Genomic DNA, 26,044 nt, shown 5'->3' with positions numbered 1-26,044 from the left:
AGACAGCAATAGCTCCTCCTTGTGTTTTGGCAAGCCACTGGCACTGGTTCCCAGTTGGGTGCAGATTAGACACCCCTGCAGACACACTTATGTTTTGATACCTTACAGAAGTTTTTTTATTATTCTGATACATGGATCCAGTTTTGTTCTGCTGCTCATGTGACCAGACACTACTTGCAAGGCTACCTTGGTGGAAATCACTCGGCCACTACCATAAGCTTTCTGCCTTCGGTGGGCTCCAAGCCTGTTCCACGTGCACCGATTCCGTGTGGCCTCCCTGCTGCGCTGGCGGGGGGGCAAGAAGAGATTGTACCACGTGCCTGCGGTTTGGTCCCACTGGAAGAGTGTTTTATTGGCTGACACTTATTAATCTCTTCTCATTAATTTGCATCTGATAGTAATTTTCTCTCTGTCCTTTGAGGAAGTACTGGGAATGTGGTTTTTCTGCTCTCACAATGAATTCAGCCTTTCATTCATTACAGGATGATTATCTCTGTGGTGTTGAAGTATCTGATATATTAACAACTACTAATGAAACCTGGGAGTAGATATGGGGTGTGTGACTTGTCCTGGCCCCTGAAAAAGATTAATATTTTGAGTTCAGTATAACAGGCACTGCAGAGCTGAAACCTGTTATTGTATTATAGTAATATGAATAGTATAATTCTAAATAGAGTCAAATTTAATCTTTACACAGTGGTTATTTCTTGAGGATTTCCGTAGTCTTTAGGCTTGGAATTGAGCCTGCTATGGATTTGAGGGACTCCCTAAGGACATCTGAGCTTTGCAGGTGTGATCTGTGGTCTCACAGATTTTTTCACAGCATTTACAGAAGGTAGGTGAGATTTGATGGGCACCAAAGTTGGCAACACTTAATTTCAACAGAAATGATGAAAGGTTTATTGATTAGATTAAGAATATTTATTGAAATGTGCTGTGAATGACATAATTGAAAAGCTCCGTGCATATTCTCCAAATCCCCTCAGGGTAATTAAAGCACTCATGCTGCTGCTGACTTCTGTTTGTCTTGAATTAGCAGTGACCTTTATGGCTATGCCTGCCACAGAGGCACCCAGATGCCCTTCTCAGAGGGAAGGAGCTGAGCAGGGACACCTTTTGCACTCTGCCTCCCCAAGCACATCCGAACATCTCTTGCTGCATGCTATTTGCTGTCTCTCCACATCCTATGGAACCGCCTCCCTCCTACACAGACATTTGGGCAGTACATTCACACTGGAGATTACTTTTCATTAAATGAAATCCTTCCTTACCGGCTTCCCTCCGAAGGGATGAGGCCCCACAAGTCCAGTCCATCTTCTGTCAGAGTGCCCGTCTAAATTTAAATCAATATCTAGTTACTCTGCTATTGCCCACCCCTTTGCCCTGCCATGTCCCCAGATGTCCCTCTCTGGCTCCGGGCAGGGTAAGGAAAGCCTCCTGCCCACAGCGTGACCCCGCTGCGTGGGCACCTGGAGAGGTTTCTTCCCTGGGGTTAGATCAGGGTAGATGGGGGGTGTGTGTGGGAGAATAATCCCACACTCCTACCAGCCCCCAGCATCTTTCAGTGCCCCAGGAAGCGCCTTACTTTGTCAAAGCAAACAAGGTTGATCTGCCCGCAGATATTAATCCTCTGTGGGCTGATGCAGAAAATCTTCTTTTTCTTCAGCCTCCTTTGGGCATAAACAGTGCCTGTTGTCAAGGCAGCAGGGATAGTGGGAGGCACAGCCACGGTGAGGAGGAGGAGGGCCATAGCCACCACGTCTGTCACCGGCTTCTGCAAACAGCGAGAACAACAGGGGTGGTGAGGTGGGAACAGCATCCCTCCTCTGCTGCTGCCACTCAGGGTGGGGGGTCCAAGCTCAGGGTGGGGGGGTCCAAGCTCTGCCCCTGGGGATGACAGATTTATTTTGCTTTGTTCTGTCCAACCCCCACTTCTGGCATCTAAAAACTTGACTACAGAAGTGAACAATATTCCAAGGATCTTAAGTGACCGAGGGCTCAGAGCTGGTGCCTGCAGCATGGAGGCATCCCTCGTACGTACCTTGTGGGACACGAACACACACACGGTGTAGATGAGTCCAAACACACCAATGACAGAGAGGCCTACGATGAACTTGAAGGCATCTCTGTAGAGTTTGAAGTTCACTGGCTTGGGGTAGAGGATGGATCTCACCAAGTCACCTTTAGCTGTATTGAACCCTGCGTGAAGACACATGCCACATATTGCATATGTGACATAGTGGCAGCGTACCTCGTCGGCGCTGTTCGAAGCCACGTAACATTGCGCAAGCCTTAGCCATCAGGTGGCAACAAGCACTTCTCAGGGACAGCAGACCTGTGCTGGCCTTGAACTGCAAAATGAAACCAGCCCTTCTGCCAGCCCCTGGGGCTGCCGCTTTCCCTCTGCCAGTTACCAAACACGAAAAGAAAGAAATACCAGTCCGCAGCACGACGGCTCTCGCTGGCCCGCTGCCCGTCGGCTTTGTCTGTATGACTTCTGTCCCACAGAAGAGGACGTGTCTCCGGTAGTCTTCCATGCTGTGGGTCTTCCAGGGCATTGGACTCTCCGTGAGGGGTAAGGGCATTTTAGTAACTGGAATGCTTTCACCTAAGAACAACAGCGTGCAGCTTCACTTCATGGGAATTTAAAGCTCTGTCAGATTCTGCGTATTAAAAAACAGCAGCACCCTTTAGGTGCTTAAGGTTGCCTGACTAGTTAGCTTGCTTATGTACTTAACACATGTGGCTTTATGGGGTCAACCATAGTTTTAGTTTCAGAATACATCAGATGGTTTCTCCGAGCATTTTGTATCAAGGAGCATGGGTCAAATTTTGCCCCTAAACCAAGTTCATGCCTTGGTGGCAAGTGGTGGCTTGATGTTTAGGTGTAACACTGGCCCAGGAGCTCAGACATTGCCTGCTTGAACAGAACTGCTGCAAGATCAGAATCCAAAAAACTGAAAAAAATACATATTCAGTGTTATTTGAGAATTTTCACTTTCCGGTCCTGACAGTATATTAATCCTACTTGTTTTTTAATGTGGATAAGAAATGCATATTACACAATGGCAGTGTTCAAAAGCCCAAGACAGCTGTGAATTATTCAAGCCACAGTTTTTCCTCCTGCTGCAAATTATTCTAATAAATAGTAAATAATTTGCTGTCAGGACAGATAGAGACATCTCCCTGACAGAGAACCTGCACAGGGCCTTTGCATTTCAAACTCTAAGGCTGCACCTGTGAGCATCCCTTCATTCACAACGCAGCTTCCATCAATCAGGACAGCATCACATGGGAGAGCAAGCTTTTTTCCATCTAAAAGCAGCACATCTCCAGGGACTAAGTAACAAGACTCCAGCTCTTTGCAACCTGTAGAACAACACAAGAATGAACTTTATTTGTGCACAAGCTCTGGGTAATTAAGAAAAGTCTCAAGGCACACACACCATCACTAAACTTCTATGCTGCATGATGTAAGGCCAGCGCTGCTTAGAAATAATACTGACTGAAAAGCAACAGCACAAAGATCGCCCCTTGTCTAAACATCTCCCTCCAAGTGGGTGTCTTCAGTTTTATTTGCTTAGTGTCCATAAAACACTGACCGAGAAAACCTAGCCAAGGCCTTTACATCTCCCATACCCTAGCAATTGCCCACCTCAACATCTTTGGGAGGCAAAAATAGCTATAACCCCTGTTTTACAGGCAAGGAACAGATGCAGGAAAGAAAGCTCATACCTCAGTGGGAGCCATATATCTAGACTCCTTGAAAATTACTCACAAGCTACTTGACAAGATTGTGAAAATAGCCTATAGCAGAGCAGGGAAGCAGGTCTCAGAAGGCCAGAGTTGTTATCTAGTTGCTTGTGAAATTAAATTTTCCAAGCCATTCACGACTCAACGCAAATTACTAGGTTCACCTGTATCATTACAGATGCCGCAGATACAGATGATGATACAGATGCATCATTACCACACCACATAGGCTGTGCCCACACTTCTCATTGCCCTGCCCAGCTCACCTCCCTCTGCCCCATTCTCCCTGCAGCTCGCCCTTCACGTTTCAGCTGTAGAAATCAACAGGAGCTGTGCAATTCCAAATACATTTCAACATGGTAGTTAATTATACAGGCTGGTGAGGAAAATGAGATGCAGATGACTCACCTTCACTCTTCATGCAGACTGTAACCTTGACTTTGTTATGTTCCTCAACGAGGTCATGCAGCTTGGTAGACTGCTGTTGATGGGAAAGCAATTGCAGTGTTGACACACCAATACTCAAGTGAAGCAGTAGGTTACAATTCAGCAATCATGCTAGCACCACAGAAACTGAACTCTGCTGAGTTATCCAGGCAAGGTTTCGCATCGCTTGTTAGAAGTCAGGATGCGAGTTCATCGAGTTAACCTAGAACAAACTGTCATGGGCAGAGCCCCCTAATTTTCTGTTTGCTTCCAATTCATGCTGCTGTATCTCCCTTGACCTTTGAGGAAGTATTCCTGCTTCATGCCAGAGTAAGTCTCCTTAGCTGCAACATTGCTATCTGCAGTCCCTTAGTAGAGGATTTCTTTGTGCTCAACAGTTTTATCCTTGCTAGGAGGCTATCAACAGGACAACCGAGTAAAGGCTATCGTTACAAACTGCCAACGCAAGAAGAAAAACAGAAATTCTAATTTATCTGAGTGTCTGTGCTTTGCCAGTTTTTGCAATCTAATTCAGACAATTACATATCCCGAGATGACGATGAAGTCAACTGTCATTGCAAGGCCATTAGAGAAAATGCCTTATCTTGATTTAAAAGTTGCAATTGCAAAAAACTAATCCCCAAGTGTGGATTTCTTCATTAGCATTGTTCATGTGAAGACGTCAAGCCAGTCTGAAGAATATCCGGAGGCCCCAAACATTGTAATTCTTCCTGCCAAAATTATCAGTCACACAATAAAACTGGCCTTGCCAAAGAAAGCTGAGCAGACCATATCTGTTCTTTGTGTTTCACAATACGGACACCAACACTTTAAATACAAAGGTGCGCTGAAAGAGATGTGAGTGCTTGTTCAACATGGGAGTGCTAGTCATCCTACAGATATTAGTCTGAGATAAAAATGTGATGAGCAGCCAACACACCTGTGCTGGCAAAAGCCCCAGCTATTCACAAAGCCCTGCTGAGACCAGTGTGAGGGCTGGAAGAAGGCAGCGATAAAAGCATTCCCTTGGCAGGGCAGAGGGTGCGCAGGAGTGCTACGTCAGCACAGCGCACCAGTGAGCACATACTGCTCAAAGTCCCACAAGCCTGGGGACCTGGGACCTACACAGGGAATGTGATGTGTGCCTCTGCCAGCCCAGGGAAAAGCAGATTTGATTCAAACAAAAGCCGGCTCCTGGAAGGGCAAATGATCACCTCCTCCTGGGCAGGACTTCAGAGCTGTTTGCTATACTACCTTCTCAAGAAACCTTTTGAGGGGCTGAATCTTGCCCTTCCACAGTAATTCAGTGCAGGAATGATGATTTTAGCAGTGAATTTGGAGGCAATGTGAGCCATTCCTGGCTCTGAAGCAGCACATGAGCATAACAGGTCAGTGCACCCCAGGGTGCTGTCCCTTCACCCCTGCCACCACCTCTAATCACATCATGCTGTCTGCAAGAACTGTAATTCTCAGTGCTGTCCTCTAAAGCTTTTATTTTTCCTGAAGATTAACAAAACATTTACCAGGAGTCAGGAATCCCCAGTTCAATTTTTGCTTTTAAATCTTAACAATAGAGGAATGTGATACCTAATACCCAGACCTGAGAAACTACAACATTGCCTGCCAGACTCCTGTTCCTATCACTCTTTCCCATCCGTATTTTCATTCACATAGTTTCCCTTTTTTCCCTTATTATATCCTTTCTCCATGTGATTCGTGCCTTCCCTGGGTATTTAAAGTGGGTTCAGAAATCAAAGAAATGTTTTCCAAATTCCAAGCAAGAGCATTCTGCAATTCCAGCAGGAAGCACCAGGAGCCTCCCCTGGGTGCATGAGGATACTCAATGGCAGGCAAACATTGCGCAGGGCTCAGCTCAACCTATTTGCCTTTGCCGTAGAGGCTGAAGGCTTCAGGTTTATCACAGGTGAGTGCTTTAGGTCAAAAAGTGAATGAGCTGAGACTATTAGAAAATTCTTCCAAGCAGCTGTATCCTTAACAGAAGCGTTGAACAAATTTGAGAAATAAAAAGTCATGTTTCTTTTCACAGTTAAGACCTGTCATTTAGCAAACCTTAGAGGAGTGAATCCTCCTGAAATGACAGGAGGAACCAAATTCATGGTGTAGTCCACCTTCATAAAGTCCTACAAACCCCAGGTATCAGACTTCAATTTTCTTTAATTCTTGGGAAGTTCAGTACCCAGGCATGACCCTTTTAACTCTTCTATAGAAATAAATCTCTAGTAATACAGCAGAATACACAGCAACAAAAAACAACCAGAAAGAGCACACAAATTGCTACTTGTGTCTGTGATAGATGAAATAGCTGGATTGTGTGCGGGATGGGGAGCTGGCAGGCTGCGCAGCAGACTCACCTGTCTGAGGTCGTACACAGTTAAGCCAACGGAAACAATGGACAGGATTATGATGGCCACTGAATATTCAACATAGCCTTGGCTCAGCCACAGCGTGAGGGTGAAGGCTTGGAAGACATAGAAGGGGTTTAAAATCTGCAAATGCAAGTGTAATGCATATCAGAGGAGGGACATAACCCATGTCAGGAGAGATCAAGTGTGGGAAGAGGTGACAACATTTCATTACAGCCTCCAGGAGTCTTATACACCAATCTGAAGAGCTGCTTTGTCATCCCAAGGCATGATTCTTTCATAGCTGTTTTAGAGCATTAATAGCCTCCAGCTCTGAACTTACCAGCTTACACGTAGTTCATGGTGTTTGTAATTAACAGCTGTTGCTAACCAGTTACTATGCAGCAGCAACTATGCTGGCAACTTAAAGTCAGCCTTAAGGGACTTTAAGTCAGTTGATTTCCTGCCACAGCCATCTAACAAAGGTGAACTTAACATTTCTGATGCTAAGTAATTGCTACATAGGAAACACTACTCAAATGTGGAAAAAAGACTGAATTACCATAAAAGTCTTTAATACTTTGTGATTTAAGAAAGTCTCTGTGAATATGATATTTATTTGGAAAAGGAAAAATGGTAAAGAAGAACTAGTGGTCTGTGGGGCCATCAGTAATCAGTCTTAAACTACAGCTAAAATGAAGGCTTGATTTCCCCTGAACTTCCATACTTTTAGCTACTCTACATTGTGTCAGCCATACAATACCAGTCATCACTCTAATGTGTTATGCTAAAACGGCACAAGCCCCACTGAAGTCTGAGAATATAGTTTTGGTTATTGTGGTATCTAACAACAAAAGAATCAGATTAAGTTTTTCAGAGATTTGCCCACCACTTGGCTTGTCTGAAGGAGTGACAGACTTTTCTGTAGAACTGGTATAACTAAAATAGCCACTGAAAGAGTTTTCTGCATAAAGATTGGAACTGAAATGAATTATTCATCTGACAAATTTGGTCCTTCAATGAAAATTTAATACTTTCTTCAACATTCACTAGGACAAAGAGACAGACACTAAATCAGGGTGCCAGGCTTCAGACACTGAAGCTGTATCTGGACTGAAATACTACAAGCTTATGAGGACCAGTCTGCCTCCAGGCACCACCATTAATGTTTCAAACATGAAGCTTCAGCCTTGGATGGAAGTGCAAAGTTCAAATTAAATAAACTTTTTAGAGTACTACACTGGAGTTCTCTTCAAAACCATCTCCGGGGGGCACTGAAAGGTTGGTAACATCAAATCCAACCAATTTCAGGAGCCCTGGAGCTTTTTGTGTATTTTGTAGGGTTTCAAACAAACTCCACTTAAAGTTCAGACACATACTAGCTTGGAGTCCCAGCATTCTAGCTCTTTTCCATTTGAAAGACATCCATGTAGCATCCATAGTCCACTAAAGTGAACACAGATGACAAGACAGCATATCCTGTATGCAAAGCCTCTGCTTACAGGTTGGCAAAATATATGTCCAGCATTTCTATATGCAAATTCAGCAAGTAGCCATCCATAGATGCCTCTCCTCTTACCCACAAGACATGTTTGATTTGTTCTCTGTAAAGGAAGAGCAGTCTCGCAGTGTGTCCTTATTCATGCAGGAAAAAAATTGTCTTGTGTCTATGTCATAAGAGAAAAGGAAGCTACTAGGTGAATAAAGCAATTATAAAATAGGAATTTTGCAAACATTTTCCTCTGTTCTAAAGTACACTCACAATTTACACTGCTGTCAAGGCCACAATCAAGCCCAGGAGCAGCATTTCTCTAATGCTTTGGACTACTGACACAAGGCTAATAAAGAAGAACAAGTGTGCCTTAGTTGTACCAACTAAATTTCACTGAAGATGATTATCAAGAGCCAACATGAAAGGATGTAGTTACTGATGTGGCTGTGGTCAGTCCTAGCAGTTGCATCTCACTGCTCAATCATGAGGCAAGATGTCCTAGCTGACAGGAGATGTTCAGTCAGGAATAAAGGCCAACAGCAGAGGAGGATGACATCAGTCTTCCACACTACTGCTCTCCAAGAAGAGACACAGTCATCATAAGGGAAACATTTAGCTGTCACAAGTATGCAGCACCAAGCATCCTCCTAATTTTACATTCTTCCCTGCAACCTTCTGCCAGAAATGTGCACTAATAGCCAAAAAGGAGGTCCACTAACTTTTCTCTATGGCTTATGCCTATCACCCCATCCCAGAGTGCCCAGATGAAGTTTTCAAAAAACTTCATACCTGTCCCACCTAGTGCTAGTCTGACTTACTGACCTCTTTAAAAAGTAACTTCCAAATAGGACGAATTTCAACTTCAATGGCATTAGGTCCACACGCCAGCTGCCTGTAGGAAGGTAGAGAAGAGTTCCCCATGTTATAGCTTAGTCATGCAGGGTAAGACTTCATGCGGAAAACTGCGCACCCAAATAACGTTAAGACTTATCTAAAAAGTAAGTCCTGATGGCACCATATGGCTGAGCAGGACAAGTAAACCTGTCAGGAAGCTATTGTATCCAAGAGGACTTTGCACAGAGGCGGAATTTTAATGTTTTCTTGCCAAAAATATCATGTTTGCTGCTAATCCCTGTGATGAACTTTCCAGAGGGCTTTGAAAGAGAAAATGGCAAAGGGAGCCAGTCATGACTTGCTGTGCCCTGAATCCCATGTGGAACCATTGGGGTTTTCCCCAGACTTAGCCTGGCATCACTGATAAGATAATGAGCTCAGAGGATAAAGGATAATGATTTTGCACCTTTCTGAGTGTCACCCACACAGTTTGCACTGCCTTACTACTAAAGTGAGTAGCAAGAAGCCGACATGAATTTGGAAGGAAGAACTAATAGGTCACACTGTCACAATTATCTCATACATCTACTCATATGTAGACCATACCTGATCTTCCGTTCTTCCCTTGTGAGACCAGCTCCAAACTTGTGGTGTATACTGTGACATGTGTTCCTGTCTTCTAATGACCTAGGATAACAGCAGAAGGTTCAGACAAAGGGAGTCCCCTACCACAAAGGGTTTTGTAACAGGCTGTTGACACTCACCCAACTTTCCTGAATTCTTTTACAGAAAAGTCCCAAATATAACGGATTTTCTGCACCTGGATACATCTCATCTGCAAGACCAAATAGGAAAAAATTCCTTTTGCATTCAAGGCAAAACCATCTCACTTACAGAAATACTTGCCCATGTTTTAGGGGAAAACTTGGCTCTTATGTAAACAGGATTTGCAGGAAGAGGCTGACAGAGCACCCTTGGGAACCCCCAGGTGCCTTGACTCCTATTTTCACCCACCTCCTCCCTGCCATCTTTCTTCTCCATTTTATAAATGGCTTACCTTTAGCTGTGGCTTCATTATGGCTCTGTTTATGACACAGTCTTTATCAGCTACAAAAGGACCATCCGAATTACTACCAGCAGGTAGTGCCCACCCAGACAAATCAATCCAGGTCACTTTTTTCCGGGTATATCTGTGAAACTCATCCTAGAGAAATAGAGTACAGTTCAGCAACAAGCCCAAAATATTGCCTGTGATAAAGTTTCCTGATTCTGGGAAGTATATATGAGATGCCCAGAGAACTACTGTGGCATCATTGCAGTCATAGCAAATGTAAGCCCACAGTTAGTAAGCCCATGTTAGTATCAGTATTTTACTACTGATCAGTAAAGCACTTTGAAGGCAATCTTGCAATCATCTCCATTTGCTTTGACTCATGCTGCAGAGAAATTTCAGAGAAGATGAAACTAAACCAGCAGATATGCTTCAACAGCTGCTGGATGGATATTCAGTCTATGGGATCAGACTAGAGCTAGTTGGAAGTAAAAGCCTTCTGAAACACTTCTGGTGCGGACATCGAGTCCTCAGCACTAGCTACTTTGCTCTACAAAACTCTTATAACGCTGTGCTACCTGTTCTATGGCCAAAAGCAACTCAGCTTTACTGCTACAGATTCCCATGTCAGACTGACTTGTCCTTTAATCAGTTTAGTCTACTATAACTAGTCACAATGAGCAATAGAATACTCATTTAGTGGTTTGAGTGCATTTATTTTAGGAATATCATTGCAATATTAAACATTAAATGTCTTGAGCATTTGCTCTGATAGAATTGGGTTGGGTTTTAGTTTTCAGTCAAGGAGACCTAGAACATAACTAATGCCTAAAATCTAGCTCTCAAACCCATCTCCTCAGCATTCTCCAATAACTTTAAAGCAGAAAGGCTGCTAATAACCACAACTTCTGAAGATGATCCCTCGCTGAAGCCAGTTGGCTCATGTACATAAAGGAAGGGAAAAGGTAGAACTGTTTTAGGGAAGATGTTATTGGCAGGGGGCAGCTGGAATGCCTGAAGCCTGCTTGGTGCCCAGCCTCCAGAGTAGCTGCACTCTTGTTAGTGTAAACATGGTCTTTGACATGGTATTTCAAACTCTGCAAATAAAATTGGGTAGTTTGACGAAGCTTAACTCATCCCTGCCACTCCACTTCCAAACCTGGACAGTGTTATTAACCTGCAACATCATGCAAAGGCAGACAAGCTGCCCTGTCTGTGAAAATGCTAGGTTCTGCAAATGACGATGAGCTAAGAGGGTTCACCTACTGTTGTTCTGAGCAGAACAATGTCCGCTTCTTCCAAGCTGCAGCGGATGCAGTTTGCCCACACATCCCACTCTGGCTTCCAGTAAAACAGCAGCAGCAGAGCCCCACAGGACAGGATGGATCCAGCAATGCACAAGGCCTTTCGGCAGCCTTGGGTTTTGTACCCAAAAATCTCCTGTACAGTAGAAAGAAAGCATTCTTTGTTAATAAGTTTGACCTTGGTGTTTGTTCATCAGGAAGCCCAAAGCTTATTGAAAAGAAAGGCTGGTGACTGATGCCCTCCCTCATAACTGCTCAAGGTCATTTTTGGAAATGAGAGTTTGCTGATTGATACTACACAGTTAAGAATACAGCAGAGCTGCTGAAAGGAGGATGCTGCTGGGCTGCTGCTGGCAGAGGAGCGTTCTCACATCAGCTCTCCCGGGATTAATGAAGAATTAACTCCAGTCTGGAGCTTTTACCATCAACACTGCAGCTGACCCATCACGGTGACACCTCTATCTGCAGTGCTAGCACCAAACAGCCTTGCCTGCCACTGAGGATGACGTCTGGATGCAAACTTAGTGCTGACTGCTGAAATCTACCTTGCAGCAGGGGCACAGAATCTGCCTCAGGGAAAGAAAACTGCCAAGCCCCAAGCAACTCCTCTCAGGTATCAGGTACTGTACCTGCTGCTGTGTTATCTTCCACCACGTACATCTTAAAAAAAAATATGAAAGGACTCTTTTTGCTCTGTACACTCTCTTCCTCCAACTTACTCCCCAGGTTGTCTGTCAACTTCCCTGCTTGCCCTTTCATTTGGATAGCCCAATAGTCATCTGTCCAGTGACACTCCATCATCTGCAAAGGAGATTAAGTCAAGTCCATAGCTTTAGTTTTTCCCCTTGAGAACAACTTTGGATTTTTGTACCCTTCGGTACACAGCTCACAGCAGTGAGACAGCAGCCTTGGTAGGTGCCAGCCTGGCCCTGCAGCCCTACCCCCACCCCCTCAGCAGCTGTGTGTCTGTCTCTTTCTGCTTCCCCATAGGCACCAAGGCAGGAACCCAGACAACCCCCACAACAGGGCTCGCTTTCTGTCACCCATGCTGTGGTAGATTGTATAAAAGTTTGTTAGGGAAAAGAACTTTGGTTTAAGGCTGAGATGAAAACCTAGAAAAGGAGATTTAATTTGTTTTGTTGCACCCACTGCTGGAAAAAAAAAAAATCTATTGCTTTCCATCAGGTGTCTCCATTTCTGCCACAGTGATTCATTTGTTTTCCTATCCAGGGCACTATCCAGGCATCCCTCAGCTCCCTTCTCCACTCCAAAAAGCCCAGCTCCAGGCAGTCCCTGTGACTTCACCCTAGGGCTGATGGTGAGGGCAGGAGAGCACCGGTGCTCAGAAGCAAGTAGAGGAAGCGGCAGCATCACAGGTGAGCAGCCATGGTGCTGCCCTGCCTGAGCCTGGCCGGTCGCTCTGGCACCAGCACAGATGCTGCCAGCCACCCACTGCTCATGGGTGCTGCAGGAGCGATCCCACGCCATGACACAGGTGAGATACCTCACCCAGCCCACAGGTAACAATCACCCACTCACAGGGCAGCGGGTGCGTGAGGCACCAGCCCCGAGGAGGTATCAAGTATGCCTGCAGGTGTAGGCAGAGGTAGTGAGTAAAAGGAAATGTTCTTGCATGTCTACTCATGACTACACTGAACATTTTTTCTAGAATAGCTTGCCAGCTAAAGTATGCAATATGGTGGGATAGAACCTATTGACGTGGCTTATGTAGTTGAGAGGAGGGGGAGGAAATGGTGTTTAAATAATAAAAAAAAGAATAAAAATGAGGAAGTGCCACATCTGAAATATGTCAGGGAAGTGCCAGAAGGATGACTGGTGCTTTATAGGAAAGTTTGCAACAAAGCAAAGCTCCTTGGAGAGGGCTTGTACTAGTGATTGCACTGGTTCAACTTCAAATATAATTTTCAAGTGATTTAAAGGCTTTGGAGCAAGCACCTATTTAGGTTTAAGAGAACAATTAACTTGATTTATCTGAACTCTGATCATGATCAACATAAACTAAGCTGAAATCAATGCTGCTCAACTGAAATAAAGATAATTACGCAGTTCTTATACCAGGTTTGCAAAATCCATTTCAAACCAGGTCTGTAGCTTTTAGATCTGAAGCCCTGCTGTACACAAACTATTATTCCTTCAGAGGCCACATAAGTTTAAATCAATAACTACAGATGGTGCTTTCATGGTGGGAGGACAAACTGCAGTGCCAAAAAGTAAGGAAATTCAAGGTGATTTTCATTCACTTGCCTTTTCATAGCAGGATTTTTATAAATACACTCCAAGTGCAGGCCTGGAAAACAAGGAACCTGTTATGGGGGTGGCTGCAGTGACAGGAGGTGTGTGGGACCACAACTCATCCATCCCCACAGGGACAGGAGAGGATCAGATCTGCAGCCAAAGGCAGAGGGAAGGCTGGGGAAGAGCTGTGGATTAGTGCTGGGTGAGCACAAGGCCAGGAGTCGCCCGTGAGAGCGTTCAGTGGTTTCTAACGTGGGCTGGTGCCAGCCAGTGGGGCTCCAGCACACAGCTATACACTAAGCACAGCAGCTGACGAACCCAAAAATGCATTACATATGATGGAAGGTGATCAATAGAAGTACATTGTACATGTCTAAAAGGGCTGGTTTAAGTAAGCAGAGTGGTGCTGTGAGCTCCTGACATCTGGGGTGCTGGGGAGGTGCCCCCTCCCGCAGGCTGCAGGACCCCAGCACAGTCAGGTCATGGTGGGACCTCACCACTGTGCCAGCACGGGGCCAGGCAGGAGCCCAGTCCTGCTGTTACAGGCAGGAGCCCAAGCGCCCCGGGGCAGAGATATGGCCTCGGCTGGTGCAGGCAGTCCAGGTACAGCTGCAACACGTGGCCAGTCACCTGGATTGCTCTGCACAGATGAGGTACAAAGGCAGCCTGTGCTAGTGCACAGCCTGTTCTCAGAGCACACACACTGGGCATTCACACAGCACTTAGGAGGAAGCACTGAAGGCCAGAGCTGAGGGAACCCATGTTCACGGCTGATTTACCCCACTGAGCCTGTCCCCAGTAAGAAAGGTTTTTCACGAAGTGCAATACCTGGAAACAAGGCTGCTCCAGCAAACAGGACTGCAGGAAGTTGTATTATGAAAGCCACAGCTCAGCCTGACACAGACAACCTTGCACAAGGCAGGCTTGCATCAGCAGCATCCAGGGCAGAGCCAGAGCCCTTCTCTGCCAGCAGGGTTGTGGCCACAGGCTGGATGGGGCAAGATAGGTGTCTCCTGGAAGCAGGTGCAGCTCACCCAGGGTGCACAGGCTCCCAGCTAAAAGGATGCTTGTGGCAACAGCCTCACTCCACCCATCCATCCACCCATGCACCCTGGCCCTCCATCCTCACCAGGGAGATGGCATCCCCATTGCTTCTTATGCAAGTAGAGGCAGGCATTGTGGGCCATATCCACACACCAGCTAGTGACCCCCTGAAGAACACTGTCTGGAGCAATGATGATCCCTTGTTGACTCCTTACCTGTCTCCCACAGCAGATTTTTCATTTTGTGCTGGATCCAGAGTGCTGCAACTGGCCTGAAGCTCCCTAGTCTAAAACAAGCTCAACATAAGCAGCAGTCAACTCCCAGCAGGAATTTACTGAAAGCAATAAGGGAAGCTGAAGCCCCACCACTATTAGTAGCCCTGCAAGCAATCCTGATACAGAGGTGCAGGTGTGCTCTGCAGGGCAGGATCTCTCCCACCTGTGCATGCCCTGAGCACCTGCATCCCCCATGATGGAGGCACTTTCTTGGGCAAACAGTGACACTGGAGATGCTGGGAAGCACCTGCTAGCAGCCTCTGCTTGCTGAGGACAGAGACTCCTGTCCCCGGAGAGTGTGCTGCTGTGCTTCCAGTGCATGTAGCACGTATATATCTCTAGCAAATACAGGAGTGACAGGACTATGTTTTACACCTGTGCAGAGGCATCTACTTCTGTGCCCACTCTGTGCACTGGAAATAGCTAGATTCCAGTTGTTCCTTGCACAGAAAGCTGGAGGAGAAAGTCTGGCTCCCAGCCTCACCAAATTCTGTGTAATCATCCCGTGTAAGCAGGTAGAGGAAGAGTTTCATTGTGTTTGCAAAGCACTCAGTGCAGCCCTTCCAGGCTCCTGCACATAAACAATAATCAATCACAATCAAAGACAGAAAGTAGATTCAATTAACATTAATAAAAAACCCTTGTATGGACAAAGCAGTTCCAGCTGTAAAAGACTAAGAAACAAGGAATTCCTGCCATGAGAGCTGTGGCAAACCTGCTTCCTAGACCGGCTAAGCAGCAAAGACCCTTGCATTTCAGAAGTGATTTAATCACTACGACAGAGAATTGTCCAGGATAAAAGTCATTTGTAAGCACTTTCCCTAGGAGTTGTTTTCTGATACATGATGACCCGGTAAGCAAAAGTGTACCCATTCGTAGAGATCCTCACAATTAGGATGGAAAAGACAATGGAACAGACAGTGGGAAAAGGGACACTGTTCCCTGGCCAGATGACTTCAGGTGGGCAAAGAGGTCTCTTCCATGTTTTGTGTCCTGGACTGAAGCAGTATGTTCCTCACTTAGCTCTTTGCAAAAATCAATCTCAAAGTCACCAAGGACTGATCCAGGGTTTTGCCTTCACCAAAGCTATGTTGAAGAGACAGTGCTTGAATGAGTGGAGGCAAAGAAGCAGCGAAGGCACATCCAAAATGAGCACACAAGGAAACCAAAACCCAGCACGATCCCCTACTTCTTACCAGCTCATTTTCTTCATCCTTATTGAGGAGCACACAATGATCCTTCCAAAGTTTTTCCTCCATCTGACCACGTTGCTTTCAGTCCTGGATGTCCTTGTTGGTGGGATCCAGCAAAAGGTGAACGCAGTTACAGACTTGAACTCAGGCCAGTGTTAAAGTCAGCTCTCACCATGGTCCTGTCTGCTGCCTTTGAAAGCCTCACACAGTGCACACACTTCTTATTAGGCTCCCAGGAGAGGGAGGAAAATCCACCCTCACGTGTAAAGCCCTTAAATGCCTGGCTTATGTAAGCTGTGTGTTTATCTGCCTCCTGGCTTTGCTGCGCTCACCGAGGTGGGGCTGGCTGGAGCAGAGTTCTGGTGGCCAAGGGAGGGAGGGCATTTGCCATCCTGTGCGGGGGAGATGCCTCTGTGCAGGGCTCAGAGGCAAACCAAGGCACATGGCAAGGAGAAGGGTGGGAGAGTGCCGCGGCACTGCACAGAGGTGACCCCAGAGCAGCCAAGCTAGAGCCGGGAACCACCTCCAGTGTGTCAAGAGAGAAGCATCTGCCCTGGGGAGATCACAGTATCCAGGCCTGGGCTTGGTTTCAGCGCAGTGGAGGTGCATGCTGGAGCAGTGGTTTTCAGGTGTGGATCCAGACTGAACTTCTCCACTAGCTCTGGGCATCGTCTCAAACATGAGCTTTGGTTCAAATTCTGCCTGAGTTACCAGGAAAGAGCAACAAGGCTGGATGACGCCTTTGGAGAAGCCCAGCTGGGTGACACAGGACCCTTGAACAGCATACAGTGTGAATCCCTGCGAGGCTGAAAGAGATGGGGCTCCAACCAGTCTCCCCGGCAGGGACAGCAGCGGCAGACAGGCTTGGGAGCCCCACTGCACATCTTCCAGTCTCTCGTGTCCCAGCTCTCAGTGTTGTCAGAGGCATTTTTCAGGCATTAACCTGAAATTGCTCTGTCTCCCCCCATTCTTCCGTCACAAAGTCTGAAAACAACCATTTATTGAAGCAGGAAAAATGTGCTGTGTTATTGTCCTGGAATGAAGTACATGTTTGTGTGAATAGAGACAATGGGTCTGAGTTTGCTCAGATCCTTTTTGGCTCAGCTACGTGGAAGCAATTCCCTACTGCCAATGAGATCAGGAGATTTAAACTCCATAAAGAGACACAGTCTTTGCACACAGTGTATTTCCCCAGTGATGGCAAATCAGGAATTCTTCCAAATTCTTCTTCCCCCAGGTGGGAGAGAGGACGATGCCCAGGGACTGCAGTGCAGCATGTCTGGAGTCCCGTAAAATTCTCTCAATCTGCAGCTCCATCCTGGAAAGAGCTCCAACAACTGAGGGAAGCACCTTTCCCTAGGCAGACTACTAAGGAAATAAAAGCATTTATCCATGTTTCTTCTTTTTGAAACAGAACAAGGAGTGGCCAGGCTGTCTGGTCCTAGGATGACCAAAGAGCAATTGTCATTTTGCTGCACGCTTAATCTACCTGGGGCTGGCTCTGCATAGTCCAACCAGATCCATCTTCGGGGGGTTCTGCCAGCTGCAGTTGTGTCCATGAAAGAGCAAAGATGCACCAAACATTGATGAATCCTGAAAAATCAGGGAGTGGTGGAAAAATACATATTTTTCTTTTTCTTTTTTTTTTTTTTTTAATTTAAGTATTGTCATTTTGAACTGTCTAAAGCCTGAATTGAATCAGATTTCAATGTAAGCAAACAGTCCCCCTTTGTCTCTACCTCTCCTCTGAGAGGGCATCGGTAAGCTCGTCCACCACATTGTTCTGTACATCAGCCACTGTCATGCAGCTCCCTGGACGTGATACGCTTGCAGTCATCCCACTCCCTGGATTTCAGAAGCAGTGCCCGTTTCTAAAGGTCTTGTACTGGTTCTTACACAATGTCCAGCTGTGTCCTTTGTGGACATTCTGGTGGCAAAAGGCTTGCACACAAAGAGATAAAGTGCAACCCACTGGAAGTAGGTGATCACCTCCTACCAGCCAATGCCTCCTGTAACTCTCCACGGGAAGGAAAACTCAAGAGAGGTATCATTAGCTGGGTGGTGTTACTAGTTCTATTTTGATCATCCAGGGTGAGGTGTGTTTCATTTACAGGAATGTGACCTCCAGTATCTGGACCAGAGTCTCAGCAGTTTCCCTCAGCAGGATGCTGTGCTGGTTTTGGCTGGGATAGAGTTAATGTTCTTCAGAGTAGCTGGTATGAGGCTATGTTTTGCATTTGTGCTGGAAACAGTGTTGATAACACAGAGATGTTTTTGTTACTGCTGAGCAGTGCTTACACAGAGCCACGACCTTTGCTGCTTCTCACCCCACCCCACCAGCGAGGAGGCTGGGGGTGCACAAGGAGTTGGGAGGGGATGCAGCTGGGACAGCTGACCCCAACTCACCAAAGGGATATTCCATACCATGACGTCCTGCTCAGCATATAAAGCTGGGGGCAGAAGAAAGAAGAAAGAAGGGTGTGGGGGGGGGGGGGGGTGGGGGGGGGTGGGGGGGGTGGCGGGGGTGTTCGGAGTGATGGCATCTGTCTTCCCAAGTAACCGTTACGTGTGATGGAACCCTGCTGTCCTGGAGATGGCTGAGCACGTGCCTGCCCATGGGAAGTGGGGAATGAATTCCTGGGTTTGCTTTGTTTGTGTGCGCAGCTTTTGCATTACTTATTGAACTGTTTTTATCTCAACCAATGAGTTTTCTCACTTTTATTCTTCCAATTCTCTCCCCCATCTCAGTGGGGGGGTATGGGCAAGCAGCTGTGTGGTGCTCAGTTGCTGGCTGGGGTTAAACCACGACAGATGCCCACCACCACCACCACAGCCTGCGCTTGCAAAGTGCTCCCCAAGCTGTGTGGGACACCATCAGCCCCAGTCCACCAAGCTGTGGAGCCAGCACCTGAAAAGGCAAAAAAGGACTCAGGGAATTACAGGCCAGCCAACCCAACTTGAATACACAGATGGATGTGAGAGAAAATTCTTTAGCAGTCAGTTTGTAAGTACCTAGGGGATAATAAAGTGATAAGGAGCAACTAACACGGATCTGTCATGGGAAGATCCTATCAAACCAATCTCATTTCCTCCCTGACAGAGAGATGCTCCAGGGAACAAGAAAGCAGCATCTAATGTGCCACATTTAGGCTTTTGACAGAGCTCCCCATGAGATATGAAGATACTGAGAAATAGGATTCTTTTATAGTAGGCTGAAGGGTTGAACCCTAAGTAGGTATCAGTGGTTCGCTGTCCATCCCAGGGGACCCAAAATATTCATGTTTTTATCAGCTGCTTGGAAAACAGGACGGAGAGGACAACTGAAAGGTGTTCAGGACACTGAGCTGATCAAAGCGCCTGCTTTAGAGGAAAGAAACAATGCAGCACAATTTTGGGATGCTGGCCAAATAGTCTGAAATGACCGTATGAAATTCAGTAAAATGCAGCACTTAGTAGCTGGAGGCAGCAAGTACAAAATGGCCAAGCAGGTGTATGCCAGAGAAGGAGATGTAGCTAACTGCAGGTTGAGTTTCCTCTTGCCAAAAATGTGACTGTCATTCTGAGCCACAGTAGCAGGAGGCTGGTGAGATCTGTAAGATGCAAGAAAATTATTTCACTGAACTCGCTGTTAACAAACCCTCAGCTGGAGTTCAGGCTCTAGGAAGGTGCGACCTAAATGGCAAGAAATGAGAAGTCTGGAAAACACGAGCCATGAGGAAAAGCTGGATAACTGAGTTTGTTTAAACAAGAGAAGGCTGAAAGGAAACATAATAACTCTTGTAATATACAAAAGAAAACAGCCAACTATTTTTCTTCTCCTATTCTTATTAGAGACAAGGAGAAATCAGACTAATTTCTTGTTCGATTAAGCAGTTAGATTTTCAGAGTTAGTTTAGATATTCAGGAAGACTTTCTAACTTAAAGGACAGTAAAATACTCAAACAGGCTACCCGGGGCAGGGGGAAATCTCGTACAACAATAGAAGACTTTAGGGAAAAGCAGGACATAATTTGCCAAGGATGATCTAAGGATAAGTAGATCTTGCCATTTATTCCTGGGACCAACCAAGCTGCAATGAGACACCTGCACAGCAGTGTTTGTCAGGACTTACATTTCTCCAGTCCCACGTGTACTTTTTCTTGTGTATTTTCTGCTGATTTTGTATTTCTCCTGATGTTCCTGTCATTCTGCCCTCCTCTTTCTCCTTCCCTGGGCTCTGATCAGGTTTGTTCCCAGCACTGGTGTCTGATACCAAGTTGTTATAAAAACTTAGCAGTACTGAACAGCTGAACAACGCTATTGAAAAGCAAAGCCATGCTTGATTTCAAACCCTTTGTCCCAGTGCTCAGCTGCTCTCAGTTACCACCTGGAGCTCTCACCCCAAGTGCCCTTGCTCTACCCGCTGTGCCCCAGCCATCTCACGGGTTGGGTTATCTGAGTGCAGATAACTACATGTCTGAGATTGACATTTTCAGAGCTTTTAAACAGACCACAGGCTTAATGACTGCATTCTTCACCTCACCTGCAGGCAGGGGAGCCAAGAAGGTAATTTTACTTAAAAGCCGTTCAGGTTTGTCCTGATCTCTTGAGAAGCGTGGATGAGACACGTTGTTGGTAAGCACAGTGAACTTTCCAGTAACAGCCAAAACGATTAAAACACTTGCTGGCTCTACAGGCACTGTGCACGGTTTAGGTACCAGAGGTATTATGGCTGTACCAGCACAACACCCACTCTGCACTAATCCAGCATCCTGGAGAGGACAGGGGGTCAGTCCACATAAGAACTGCTCTTACAGGGCCAGATGCCTCCAGCGCTGGGCTAACTCATCCCCAGCGGGCTCAGGGGAAGTGTGCTGCTCTGTGTGGTGGTGAAGTGTGCTGCTCTGTGCAGTACTCCCTTCAGCTGTGCACACTCGGGGAAGAAAGAGCTAGAGAATTGCTCTAAAACATGTTGCCTGTAGCAAAGCAAACAAAACATTAGGACCTTCATGCAGAGGGGCTGAAAGTTGACAGGGGGCACGGCATGATGCTTTGTCTTAGGGAAAATGGATGGATAAAGGCATTTCAGAATCACTGCTGGCTCCTGGTCCCTTCCCCCAGGTCTGTTCACCTGGCACAAGCACCCGCTGCAGTTCCTGTGACCTCTGCAGAGCTCTGCGGCTTTACAGCAACAGGCAGCTCTGCTCAGAGGAGCTGTTGGACACTGGCTGGCATGTGTATGGTGACTGCATACAGTAGTAAGACTTTGTTCATTGAAGAATGGCTGAGGGAGCATTGCTGGTTTTCATGGCTTGGAGCTACTGAATTAAGATTTACCTGGCCTTGGGTGGGGTGCGAGAGGGGAGTAAGAGATAAATGAAACGTGTCTCCTGGTCTCTGAACCACTTCCCAGGTCCAAAAGCACTTCTTCCAGCACCTCCCAAGCAATCTGTAGGTTCAGGAGAAAGAGCCTGTTACCATCTCCTGATGTCCTCTTTCTCTCTCCAGCCTCACTTTCTTCTTGAAATAGGATGCTCCTTTACCTGGAGCAATCTCTTATCTGGGCTAGGAGAGAGGCTGGGGAATCACACAGGACAGTGGGAGGCTTGTATTCTGACCCTGTCTGCTAATCATCTAGGAAGATACAGAGATTTATTAATTTGATGTAAACAAGACATATGGATGGATCTTTCTTGACTCCCTTTTACCTACAGTGACCTATACTGAGTAATGAAAGCTATGTCAGTGACAAGCCCCTCCTCTGGTCACCAGCCACAGGGGACACTGTGAAAACAAGACACTCCTGAGCAGGGACAAATATGCTTTGTATTTCAGACACAAGGACTTTTTTTTCCAACATGAAGCCGTAACAGTGAGAAACGGTCCTCTAAATTCAGATGTTGGCACCAGACACCTGCAATATATGGTAAGTGAATTTCCTTTCCTTGAACTGGGTGGTCCAGGTACCAGCTATTTGTACTTTCCTTTCCTGGCTGATCCTCGGCAGGTACTTTGTCTCCGCAGCCTCCTCTGTAATTCTCCTGAAGAGCTGTTGTGCATGAAGTTCCTTAGACAATAGGTGCTATGTGAGTGGAAAGCTGGTATGTCTGGTAAAAGATTCTGGTTTGTTAATATTATGTACACCTACAGCTATTATTGGCAAAGGTCTGCTTCTTTTAGATTGAGCTTTGCTCCTCCGTTGGTTGTGTGTGCTGCCAAGCAGGCTGAGCTCCAGTGCTGATCAGCAGACAAAAACTGTGATGACTGTATCAAAATAAATAAATGGGAAGGACAAAAATAAAAGTGGTTTTCTTTTTTCATTAAGTAGGACAACTGTATTTCACAAGGAAAATCAAATTTTGCATTTAGCAGTTCAGAGTGGCTGCACGGCTCGGTGGACTGGCTGTGCTCCAGGGAGTCTGCCCCTCTGATTTAGTTGCAGAAAGCTCACCAGGATGGACAGTGTCCGCTGGCAAAGACCACTGGGGGTCTTTCCAACCAGTGTCCACTGCCAGTCACAAAAGGAGAAAGTGAGCCTGGAGCGTCATTCCTCTCGGGGATTCTTCGGCTGTTTGGATAGCTTGGACTGCAGACGGGGACTGTGGAAGCCACATCCGGGGCTGTCAACCTGTCTCTGCCCTTATGCATCCTCGGAATTTGCAAAACACCCCTACAAAACAACTCTTTTCATTAAGTGGCTACATTTTATTTCTGTTTCCCTACTGTTCCTTCAGTGTTACAAGCTGCGAGTGCCAAGCAGCAAGTTCAACTGCTCAGACAGAACTGAGCGCCTACGCTGTACCCACCTCTCTTGCCTGCACAACGTGGGGATGGGCAGAAGGAGCATGGCAGCTGCCTGCAGACAGACTCTGCAGGCAGGAAGCTGCTTGTTGCCATCCTGATTTCCAGAAGTATAAGATCCTTTCAAATTACAGAGACCCTCAAAATGCAAAATGCAGACAGGAATACTAATCACACCTGAAGCTTTTATTTTTGCTTATTCCTCATCCTGACCCTAAATACATTCCCAGTCCAAGTTTGAGGGGAGCAGCCCAACACTGGGATGTGGACTGGGACCTGTGATGTTCCACCAGAGGTGAGGGAGCAGAACGCAGGGGCTTTCATGTGTGCATATGAGCTGGTTTCTGCAGCAGGGACGTGCCTAACACATCACATCTCTCCTCATGGCCGCCAAGTTACGCTGTAAAGCAGTTCACTGCAGCTGGGACACGCTGCAGGCAGGGCTCTGCTGTTTGAACTGTGGCTGACACCACTGAGGGAAGATAATAAAACCTGTCCCAGTATGGCTGTAGACATTAGCCTTGTACAGGAAGATGGAACACAAGACTGACATCTTAAAGGATGGCAGAGGTTAAGTATCATCTCGCATCTGAACTCTGTTCTCTTGCAGGTAAGGCTGTATTTCAGCAGCAGGCAAGCAGGTCTTGTCGACCCTACAAGCGCCACAGGTTTGCCATGAGTTGGTACTTCATACTGTCAGTTGTGACATAAATTACATGCTGAGTCTGCAATGCCACTGCAGCTGCCAGTTTATCACATGCAGCAACGTATTTCTTGTGTGCGGGAGTTCATAAATAGGACAGTGAATTTTGTCTCCAAGGAAAGTGTTAGGGTATCTCAGAGGACAGCAGGAGTAACGCTGCTAACCTGCTCTCTGGTGTCTCCTTGAGCTGCAAGAAGTGCATAGAGCATCTAGCCTTCACCTCCCAATGGATTTGCTACAAACTGGGAACTCATGCTAACTTTGGAGACACTTTTATGAATAAATGTGAACCATTTCTGCTTTGTGTCGTGTGGCTTTGTGGCAGTTATTTACCATTAAGTAAACTGCAGTAGGTAGGAAGGTATTTACTCCATTTGCTTATGTCAAACTTACCTAAATTGGGAGAAAAATGCTTTGAGTCAAATAAATGTTTTATTTAAGTTGAAACTTTTTTTTTTCTTTTTAGAAAAATATTATTTTTTGATTCAAGGTAAACAGTGTTCAAACACTGTCCTGGTACAAACATGTTGAATCAAAACAATCCATAATCTCTTCTGATTTGCTTTTGGTTTTCCAGAGCTACTTTTTACTCTAAATGACCAAAGGAATCTTTACCATGACTCCCAACCTGCCTGATTCTCTGGGTTTCTGTGGCAATGCAAGAGTACTTTAGCATCAAACAGTGGGAACATGCAGTCCCCAGCACTGAAGTACTCCAAAGTGCTCAGCCCCACCCAGGAAAAGCATGGGCAAGCTCCAGCTGTGAAAAACAAATTGTGCAGTCAGTTCAAAGGGGACAACTCCCCTGCAGACCTTATCCAAAGAAGGAATTGTTCCTCTTTGTCCAAAGCCTCCCTGACTGATACCTTCTTCTTTTACCCAGCTGGGGACCGAGATTGCAAAGTACGGTGAGCAGGAAGCCAGCCTAGCACCAAAGGGCTAACAGAATATGCACTGGCAGAAGTTGCTTTTTTTGAGTGGGTCAAACTTGCAGAAATGTGCAGTCCTATTGCATTTATGTATGGCATAAAAGCAGCACAGCAGAGTGAGTAAAAGTCAAAAGTTAACAGGTGAGGGATATGAGTGAATGACACATGGTGTGTAGCATGTGCAATTATGGTTGGAAACCAGGGCCAAAACCTCACATGGTGCAACTTAAGAGCATGCCATGGAATTTAATAAAATTATTCTGAGACCTACCTGGCTGCCTGTCTTTTAATTCAGGCCTTAGGCCCTTGGAGGGTAGTAATCCCTTCTATGTCTGCTTCTCTTGGCACTGGTAGACCAGGAGCTGATGCCAGGCAGCAGCCCAGCAGCAGCTCTAGTAGAGCAAGCCCACGCCACAAAGTGTGTAGACCCACAGGATGAGATCATAATTTGCAATTATCATGTGTTTCATTGTACTTTTTAAAAATGGATATCCCAAGCAAATACCTCCCTCAAAAAAAGAATTGTTAGACAATGAAATCATTCTGATCTGTTGGCCAATAGATTTTTCACCCAGAAAATGCAAGTACCACGTGTTTTAAACTGAGAAGACAAACAGGTTGCCCCATAGCAATGAGCTAGCAATAGAGCTCTGCACTGTTCCCATCATGGGAAAAGATTAATGGTGCTGGGAGTGGACGCTTCTAGGCAGCTTTTGGTATTTGTAGCTCCTTCCAGCTCCAGAAAGCTTAGGAGTGACAAAAGGAGTAAAAACCTCAACAAACACCATGTAACAGTATCTGAAACCCCAAGAGCTACAGGAATCCCAGGACCTGTCTATGTTCAGCAGCTTCTATCAGGAATGAGTTCTACTTCTTTTCTCAAAGGGGATACCTCCAGAGGAGTGCTGGTATCTGAATTAGCCACTTCTTATTCAGAAGAGCCCCCACTGCATAATGCAGTGCAAGAGAGGGATGCAGCAATGAGGCATTTCACCCATGAATACTCTGCCAATATTCCATTTACAGCTGGCAGCATTCAGACATGGGCAAGGGGACGGGAGAAGCACTGTTGTGGCTTTACGCTACTGCAGCCAGCTTTGCTGCTTCCAGTTAATTTAAAAACAAGCCAGAGCTGGTTAGTCTCAGAATGGGGAGTCCTTCCTCTTTTTTTATTCTCTGAGATAGTCCTTCTATAGCCAACTGCAACTGTCCTGGACATGTGTCCTCTGCAGTTTCCTTCAGAGTGTGTCCTCATTGCTGTCAAATGTTGGATTGCTATGGCCTCCCATATTTCCCTGTATTGATATGGCCACAGAATCTGAGAAGAAGGTTTCATTCAGAGGTGGCCAAGCCGAGTCCTGCTCTAACACTTGCTGCAGCGTCTTGTAATGGCTCTTTGAGTGGTACCGGAAGGTCTTTTTCAGCAGCAGCCATAAGGGTCTGTTCTCAATGACAGCTTCCTGTAAAAGCAAGAGCAAAAGGAGGATTCTGGAGGACCTGGACAGCAGTCTTCCATCTTCATCTTACTCATCCACATCCCTTAAATAGCATTTTACTGACCACTTCTCATATCAGCTCGACCAGAGCTCTCCACCAGAAAACTGGGATGAGCTCCTCCTGACAGTCTTCAGGATCTGAGTA

At 46.1% G+C, this 26,044-nt stretch overlaps 2 protein-coding genes across 5 annotated transcripts in view; both read right to left on the bottom strand.

Annotated features, from left to right (window-relative positions):
- The window catches only part of ATP13A5 (ATPase 13A5), a 33,627-nt gene extending 17,389 nt beyond the window's left edge, over positions 1–16,238 (bottom strand). For 2 of the 3 annotated variants that reach the window (XM_010309541.2, XM_075761231.1), the window contains exons 1-13: positions 15,995–16,238; positions 11,186–11,359; positions 9,926–10,072; positions 9,633–9,703; positions 9,475–9,555; positions 8,857–8,926; positions 6,552–6,686; positions 4,162–4,234; positions 3,238–3,369; positions 2,438–2,608; positions 2,042–2,199; positions 1,586–1,774; positions 1,272–1,333 (exon numbers count right to left, since the gene is read on the bottom strand). In XM_010309541.2, the coding sequence (XP_010307843.2) occupies positions 1,272–1,333; positions 1,586–1,774; positions 2,042–2,199; positions 2,438–2,608; positions 3,238–3,369; positions 4,162–4,234; positions 6,552–6,686; positions 8,857–8,926; positions 9,475–9,555; positions 9,633–9,703; positions 9,926–10,072; positions 11,186–11,359; positions 15,995–16,057 (1,526 nt within the window). In that variant the 5' untranslated portion in view covers positions 16,058–16,238. The remainder of the gene's footprint in view (positions 1–1,271; positions 1,334–1,585; positions 1,775–2,041; positions 2,200–2,437; positions 2,609–3,237; positions 3,370–4,161; positions 4,235–6,551; positions 6,687–8,856; positions 8,927–9,474; positions 9,556–9,632; positions 9,704–9,925; positions 10,073–11,185; positions 11,360–15,994) is intronic. The other variant, XM_075761229.1, reaches the window with a different exon arrangement.
- Positions 16,239–23,922: 7,684 nt separating this feature from the next.
- Positions 23,923–26,044, bottom strand: part of LOC104633970 (putative cation-transporting ATPase 13A4) — a 41,407-nt gene continuing 39,285 nt past the window's right edge. For both annotated transcript variants that reach the window (XM_010300362.2, XM_075761223.1), the window contains one exon: positions 23,923–25,863. In XM_010300362.2, the coding sequence (XP_010298664.2) occupies positions 25,642–25,863 (222 nt within the window). In that variant the 3' untranslated portion in view covers positions 23,923–25,641. The remainder of the gene's footprint in view (positions 25,864–26,044) is intronic.

This window comes from Balearica regulorum, chromosome 9 (genome assembly GCF_011004875.1).
Source record: "Balearica regulorum gibbericeps isolate bBalReg1 chromosome 9, bBalReg1.pri, whole genome shotgun sequence".
Classification (NCBI taxonomy): domain Eukaryota; kingdom Metazoa; phylum Chordata; class Aves; order Gruiformes; family Gruidae; genus Balearica; species Balearica regulorum.
This window is presented reverse-complemented; position numbering and strand designations above follow the sequence as displayed.